The sequence below is a fragment of the Macrosteles quadrilineatus genome, unplaced genomic scaffold (assembly GCF_028750875.1).
Source record: "Macrosteles quadrilineatus isolate MER2022 unplaced genomic scaffold, UCM_ALF_1.0 Scaffold_8__2_contigs__length_117827958, whole genome shotgun sequence".
Lineage (NCBI taxonomy): Eukaryota > Metazoa > Arthropoda > Insecta > Hemiptera > Cicadellidae > Macrosteles > Macrosteles quadrilineatus.
In genome coordinates, this window is record NW_026542601.1 from 2,554,590 (window position 1) to 2,563,304 (window position 8,715).

At 39.5% G+C, this 8,715-nt stretch overlaps 1 protein-coding gene across 1 annotated transcript in view; it reads right to left on the reverse strand.

The window, feature by feature from the left end:
- Nucleotides 1-7,208: 7,208 nt before the first annotated feature.
- Nucleotides 7,209-8,715, reverse strand: part of LOC128999473 (probable hydrolase PNKD) — a 9,955-nt gene continuing 8,448 nt past the window's right edge. The window contains exon 5 of the mRNA XM_054426014.1: nt 7,209-7,410. Within this exon, the coding sequence (XP_054281989.1) occupies nt 7,209-7,410 (202 nt within the window). The remainder of the gene's footprint in view (nt 7,411-8,715) is intronic.

The window sequence follows — 8,715 nt, forward strand, 5'->3', positions numbered from 1 at the left end:
TCTTTGGGTTTCTAGTTCATGAAATCCCACTGTTACTTATCCGAGTGTTCACTTTGAGAACTTCCAGAGGGTTTACTTCAACGACAACAGCCTACATTACGTTTTACAAAACCCAAGAGATACTAAATTTACTGCATTTTTTGAGCTGTGTACTAATGATGAATTTGCTAGGACCCTTTTTTGCAATGAAGTACCCCACTACTACACCTGGAACGCTTCACGAAAAGAGTTCCAGCGTTGCGGTATTGGCTTTCCAGTGGAGAATCAGCCTGATTTAAAGTATTCAGAAGCGCTAGGACGAGTACCACGGCCGTTAACTTCGAGTGCTACTGTTTACGTATGCTACCGTACTTCAAAGTGTATGTGGTCCTACTTGCTTTGATGACTCAAGAACTGTTGAAAGCCATACATACAATCCATATAGAGAAGTGTGTGAAGTCCATTCTTTGCTCGATCGTGATGACTGCTGTGAATCCACAATACGTGATGCTGTTCTGACTCGCTCTCCACAATGTATCAACGTGAGTCAACGTGAGCCACATCAACGTGATCCTGGCGAGCACCTGTGGGCTGTCAAACCCCTTACAACTTTGAAAAACCCTTAAAGACGACATGGCTGAAGACATATTGGTGTGTTTTCATTGAGAAGTTCCAGGTACACTCTATAATGAGGTAGTTTACAATGAAGTGTTACTGGCAATTATATGTCTGGTTTCGACGATGTGTGGTAGAGATTTGAGTTCATTTGGCCTTCCCACACCTCAACTAGAGGTCAATGTCAATACAGAAGTTCCAGGTACACTTTATAATGAGGTAGTTTACAATGATGCGTTACTGGCAATTGCATCTCTAGTTTCAACTATGTGTGGTAGAGATTTGAGTTCATTTGGCCTTCCCACACCTCAACAAGAGGTCAATGTCAATACAGAAGTTCTCAAAGAGATGCCATACAATACTACTGACCTACAGAACCATGTTTTAGGAAATTTACCGGAACTTTCACCGGAACAACTTGATGTGTTCTGTTTTGTTGCAAACAGAATTGCTCAGCAAAAAGGAACCATAGTTTTCTTGGATGCACCAGGTGGTACTGGTAAGACTTTTCTAACAAATTTGCTGTTGGCAGGCGTAAGAAGAAAAGACCAAATTGCTCTTGCTGTTGCGTCATCTGGAATTGCGTCAACGCTTCTAGAAGGCGGTCGTACAGCAGCTTTCAAACCACCTCTCAAGTTGAATTCTGGTGATGCTGTTACCTGTAATATAAGGAAAATTCTGATCGTGGGGGAAAGCTCTTAGATGCTGCAAACTTTTGGTATGGGATGAGTGCACCATGTCACACAAACGTGCACTAGAAGTTCTCGATTTGACACTTAAAGCTGCCATAAACCGTTAGGACTTAATGGGAGGGTTGGTTGTTTTATTGGCTGTAGATTTCAGGCAAACCCTTCCAGTAATTCCTCGAGGAGCACCTGCAGACGAAATAAGTACCTGCATTAAAAAGTCTGCTTTGTGGAGTTACGTTGAGGAAAATAATTTGATGCAGAACATGAGAGAGATTCTTCAAAACGAACACGATGCTGAATTGTTTTTTTTCCAATTTATTAAACATCGGAAATTGACAGATACCTGTTGATAGCCAACAAAGAATCTCATTTCCTCTAAACTATGCCAACATGGTTGATTCATCGGAGAAACTAATACTTAAAGTTCATTAGTTACCATCAGTTGCTGAGAATCATTTGTCCAGTGAATGGTTGTGTGAAAGAGCTGTACTTGCTCCCAAAAATTACACTGGTAATACAATCAACAGCAAGATAGTTACAGCAATTCCAGGTGGCACATCAGAGTATCTGTCTATTGACACTGTGTTAGAAGAGGATGCAGCCGTTCAAAATCTAGTATAGTTTCTCAACACCTTGGAGTTTCCAGATGTCCCTCCTCACAAAATTGAATTCAAAGTGGGGAACCTGTAATGCTACTGAGTAACTTGGAACCTCCACGACTCTGCAATGGTGTCCGACTTATCGTTACTTCGTTTAAACAAAACGTTATTGAAGCCCAGGCTTGTGCAAAAAGCTATATAGTTTTCATACCAAGAATTCCAATCATTCCAACAGACTTAGCGTTTACATTTAAACGGCTTCAATTTCCAATGAAGATTACCTCTGCCATGATAATAAATAAAGCACAAGACCAAACTCTTTAAGTAGCCGGTTTATATCTAGAAAACTTCTTGATTAGCATTGTATTTGTTATTTTAAGTGTTACAAGACGTTTCTTTTATTTACTTACTGTACATCTAGAAAATCAATATTTTTCTTATGGCCAACTGTACGCGGCATGCTCACGTGTATCGTGCAGCAGAGATTTGTACACATACACACCAGACAACAAAGCTGAAAACATTGTTTATAAAAACGTTCTGTAATAATTGCTGCAAAGTAATCTCAACCCCATTGTAATCTGAAACTGCACAAATTAAAAGCCTTTTGAACCAACCACTCTTTCATTTAACTGTTAGCTACCCCAGAATTTGGTACATTTACCTCCGCACTTAAATTCAATATCGCCCGCAGTGAAGTGGGGGTATTTTAGCTAGCTTCAAAGAGCGAATTTGAAAATTGAAAATCCTAACTATACCAGTATTGATTTATTGTATGGATTCAATTAGTAAGCCCCCAAAACTGTGATCATAATAATTAAAATTTAAGAATGTTAAAAGTGATATAGTTTCTTAACTAGGCTATGCTATTTCTTGTTTTACAAGAGAATAAAAATTGTTTATAGTTCTAGAGTTAAGGAAGCGAAAAATTCAGCAATGTTAATAAGATAGCTGCCGCTCTCAACACTTGCATAGCGGCATGGGAGCTGGTCAACGAGTACAGAAAACCCATTTATCGCTCAGGAAATCAATACACTAACAAGTTGGACTGAGTGGGTGAAAACCATATCCTGGGATTAGTGAAAGGTTTTAGGGACTCCGAAAGTTGGGATATCAATGGTCTGTCATGCTCTATTCGTAAGGGCACAGTTGATGGATAATCATGCCACCGACTAAACTTGTTAACCTCTGCTTGACTAAGGGAATCTTTCCTGACAGCCTAAAGATAGCTAGGACTATCCTCATATTCAAGAAGGCTGATCCCTCTTACACGACAAATTATAGACCTATCTCTATCTTGCCAGTCTTCTCTGAGATGCTGGAGACCAAAAGATAATTGTTGACATATTTTGAAAACAACCAACCATTCCCAAATGATCATCTAGGCTTTAGACACATCCTCTGCTCTCTTGAAACTTATCGGTGCTATTACAGATGCTTTCGAGGATAACGAGTCGGTCCTTTTGAGACTCTGTGACCTGAGCAAGGCCTTTGATGTGGTTTCACATCACATACTGTTGGCCAAGCTAACGAGGCACGGTATTGGAGGCACAGTTTTGAACACCTTAAGCAGCACCTCAGTAGCTACTTGACAGACCGAAAGCAGCTAGTTCTGGTGAACGTAAATGGGTAAACCTTATTGTTTGCTGACGATACCACCCTGTTCATTAGGGAAAGACCATTGAGCGATTGATAGATCTACAAAAAACGCTGCATACACTCGTATTTGAAAAATATTACGTATATATAGCAATTATTGTTAGATCTACAAAAAACGCTGCATACACACAGATTTGAAAAAAATTACGTTTATATAGCGATTATTGTTAGATCTACAAAAAACGCTGCATACACACAGTTAGATTAGGCTAAGTTAGGTTAGGTTAAGACAGGTTACGATAAGTTAGGTTAAGTTAGGCTAGGCCAAGTTAGGTTAGGAAAATCCGGCAATGCCTTACACTTATCTTTACATACTTAGCTAGTTACACTTTCGCATCAGCTATCTTATATGGCGTAGGTTAGGAAAATCCAGCAACGCCTTACACTTATCTTTACATACTTAGCTAGTTACACTTTCGCATCAGCTATCTTATATGGCATTGCCGGATTTTCCTAACCTAACTTGGCCTAGCCTAACTTAACCTAACTTATCGTAACCTGTCTTAACCTAACCTAACTTAGCCTAATCTAACTGTGTGTATGCAGCGTTTTTTGTAGATCTAACAATAATCGCTATATAAACGTAATTTTTTTCAAATCTGTGTGTATGCAGCGTTTTTTGTAGATCTAACAATAATTGCTATATATACGTAATATTTTTCAAATACGAGTGTATGCAGCGTTTTTTGTAGATCTATCAATCGCTCAATGGTCTTTCCCTAATGAACAGGGTGGTATCGTCAGCAAACAATAAGGTTTACCCATTTACGTTCACCAGAACTAGCTGCTTTCGGTCTGTCAAGTAGCTACTGAGGTGCTGCTTAAGGTGTTCAAAACTGTGCCTCCAATACCGTGCCTCGTTAGCTTGGCCAACAGTATGTGATGTGAAACCACATCAAAGGCCTTGCTCAGGTCACAGAGTCTCAAAAGGACCGACTCGTTATCCTCGAAAGCATCTGTAATAGCACCGATAAGTTTCAAGAGAGCAGAGGATGTGTCTAAAGCCTAGATGATCATTTGGGAATGGTTGGTTGTTTTCAAAATATGTCAACAATTATCTTTTGGTCTCCAGCATCTCAGAGAAGACTGGCAAGATAGAGATAGGTCTATAATTTGTCGTGTAAGAGGGATCAGCCTTCTTGAATATGAGGATAGTCCTAGCTATCTTTAGGCTGTCAGGAAAGATTCCCTTAGTCAAGCAGAGGTTAACAAGTTTAGTCGGTGGCATGATTATCCATCAACTGTGCCCTTACGAATAGAGCATGACAGACCATTGATATCCCAACTTTCGGAGTCCCTAAAACCTTTCACTAATCCCAGGATATGGTTTTCACCCACTCAGTCCAACTTGTTAGTGTATTGATTTCCTGAGCGATAAATGGGTTTTCTGTACTCGTTGACCAGCTCCCATGCCGCTATGCAAGTGTTGAGAGCGGCAGCTATCTTATTAACATTGCTGAATTTTTCGCTTCCTTAACTCTAGAACTATAAACAATTTTTATTCTCTTGTAAAACAAGAAATAGCATAGCCTAGTTAAGAAACTATATCACTTTTAACATTCTTAAATTTTAATTATTATGATCACAGTTTTGGGGGCTTACTAATTGAATCCATACAATAAATCAATACTGGTATAGTTAGGATTTTCAATTTTCAAATTCGCTCTTTGAAGCTAGCTAAAATACCCCCACTTCACTGCGGGCGATATTGAATTTAAGTGCGGAGGTAAATGTACCAAATTCTGGGGTAGCTAACAGTTAAATGAAAGAGTGGTTGGTTCAAAAGGCTTTTAATTTGTGCAGTTTCAGATTACAATGGGGTTGAGATTACTTTGCAGCAATTATTACAGAACGTTTTTATAAACAATGTTTTCAGCTTTGTTGTCTGGTGTGTATGTGTACAAATCTCTGCTGCACGATACACGTGAGCATGCCGCGTACAGTTGGCCATAAGAAAAATATTGATTTTCTAGATGTACAGTAAGTAAATAAAAGAAACGTCTTGTAACACTTAAAATAACAAATACAATGCTAATCAAGAAGTTTTCTAGATATAAACCGGCTACTTAAAGAGTTTGGTCTTGTGCTTTATTTATTATCATGGCAGAGGTAATCTTCATTGGAAATTGAAGCCGTTTAAATGTAAACGCTAAGTCTGTTGGAATGATTGGAATTCTTGGTATGAAAACTATATAGCTTTTTGCACAAGCCTGGGCTTCAATAACGTTTTGTTTAAACGAAGTAACGATAAGTCGGACACCATTGCAGAGTCGTGGAGGTTCCAAGTTACTCAGTAGCATTACAGGTTCCCCACTTTGAATTCAATTTTGTGAGGAGGGACATCTGGAAACTCCAAGGTGTTGAGAAACTATACTAGATTTTGAACGGCTGCATCCTCTTCTAACACAGTGTCAATAGACAGATACTCTGATGTGCCACCTGGAATTGCTGTAACTATCTTGCTGTTGATTGTATTACCAGTGTAATTTTTGGGAGCAAGTACAGCTCTTTCACACAACCATTCACTGGACAAATGATTCTCAGCAACTGATGGTAACTAATGAACTTTAAGTATTAGTTTCTCCGATGAATCAACCATGTTGGCATAGTTTAGAGGAAATGAGATTCTTTGTTGGCTATCAACAGGTATCTGTCAATTTCCGATGTTTAATAAATTGGAAAAAAAACAATTCAGCATCGTGTTCGTTTTGAAGAATCTCTCTCATGTTCTGCATCAAATTATTTTCCTCAACGTAACTCCACAAAGCAGACTTTTTAATGCAGGTACTTATTTCGTCTGCAGGTGCTCCTCGAGGAATTACTGGAAGGGTTTGCCTGAAATCTACAGCCAATAAAACAACCAACCCTCCCATTAAGTCCTAACGGTTTATGGCAGCTTTAAGTGTCAAATCGAGAACTTCTAGTGCACGTTTGTGTGACATGGTGCACTCATCCCATACCAAAAGTTTGCAGCATCTAAGAGCTTTCCCCCACGATCAGAATTTTCCTTATATTACAGGTAACAGCATCACCAGAATTCAACTTGAGAGGTGGTTTGAAAGCTGCTGTACGACCGCCTTCTAGAAGCGTTGACGCAATTCCAGATGACGCAACAGCAAGAGCAATTTGGTCTTTTCTTCTTACGCCTGCCAACAGCAAATTTGTTAGAAAAGTCTTACCAGTACCACCTGGTGCATCCAAGAAAACTATGGTTCCTTTTTGCTGAGCAATTCTGTTTGCAACAAAACAGAACACATCAAGTTGTTCCGGTGAAAGTTCCGGTAAATTTCCTAAAACATGGTTCTGTAGGTCAGTAGTATTGTATGGCATCTCTTTGAGAACTTCTGTATTGACATTGACCTCTTGTTGAGGTGTGGGAAGGCCAAATGAACTCAAATCTCTACCACACATAGTTGAAACTAGAGATGCAATTGCCAGTAACGCATCATTGTAAACTACCTCATTATAAAGTGTACCTGGAACTTCTGTATTGACATTGACCTCTAGTTGAGGTGTGGGAAGGCCAAATGAACTCAAATCTCTACCACACATCGTCGAAACCAGACATATAATTGCCAGTAACACTTCATTGTAAACTACCTCATTATAGAGTGTACCTGGAACTTCTCAATGAAAACACACCAATATGTCTTCAGCCATGTCGTCTTTAAGGGTTTTTCAAAGTTGTAAGGGGTTTGACAGCCCACAGGTGCTCGCCAGGATCACGTTGATGTGGCTCACGTTGACTCACGTTGATACATTGTGGAGAGCGAGTCAGAACAGCATCACGTATTGTGGATTCACAGCAGTCATCACGATCGAGCAAAGAATGGACTTCACACACTTCTCTATATGGATTGTATGTATGGCTTTCAACAGTTCTTGAGTCATCAAAGCAAGTAGGACCACATACACTTTGAAGTACGGTAGCATACGTAAACAGTAGCACTCGAAGTTAACGGCCGTGGTACTCGTCCTAGCGCTTCTGAATACTTTAAATCAGGCTGATTCTCCACTGGAAAGCCAATACCGCAACGCTGGAACTCTTTTCGTGAAGCGTTCCAGGTGTAGTAGTGGGGTACTTCATTGCAAAAAAGGGTCCTAGCAAATTCATCATTAGTACACAGCTCAAAAAATGCAGTAAATTTAGTATCTCTTGGGTTTTGTAAAACGTAATGTAGGCTGTTGTCGTTGAAGTAAACCCTCTGGAAGTTCTCAAAGTGAACACTCGGATAAGTAACAGTGGGATTTCATGAACTAGAAACCCAAAGATACACCATTCTGCCTCATTACAACTCAAGTAACGTCCTGATTGGTAAAGAGTTACCTCATCTCTGGTGCAGCTTCCCTCAACAGCTTGGTCGCTTCCCTTGTTTACATATTTGCATATGTATTTTATGCTCTTCACTGAACTGCAGTACTCCATGTTAATATGGGCGTTGAAAATTTTTGTCAAACTGGGTTGTATGGTACAATCCAACAGTTGTCAATATCCACAGATCCTCATCCTGATACATTTATTTGAGAATAATGTCCACCGTAATTTGTTGATCACTTTCTGTACAAAGGGTACCCATTATAGCTATATCTCAGTCATAATCTATCTGGGATATATCTTTGTACACTTTCCATCACTATTTGACCAAGATCATTAGAGCATACTGTTTCATTGTTGGTATTTCAATTCTAGCACACATGTCTACAATAAACCGACTAAACCGTTATCTGTAGTGAATGATTGGGTTGAAGTGGTTTTGACAAACCATTATGACACATAAAACTGTATTGCAGTCGCTTTTTAGTTGTAGGATGCTTGGTTGTGGGATTACTCTGTTGAATGTTGAAATGGTAGCTTTCCTGATCACTCTAAAATATGGAAGGTATTGCAAAACATCATAGAAGCAATGAGTTTCAGATACTCTAACCAAAAGTGTCATCTCTTTGGCACAGCACAATATCTCGTGAGTGAAACTTATTGCCAACAATGACCACTGCCACTTCATCAACAGTCGAAGCGTCGAATCATCACTCATGCTCCCCAGCTGGACAGCAGTCAGCACGCATAATGGCTTTAAAACCATCTGACGGCCACTGATCTAATGCGGTTTTAAAGGACGCAATTAAAACATTGTTGCCATAAAAAATGCGTTGAAGGCTTTGTACTATGTTTTAGG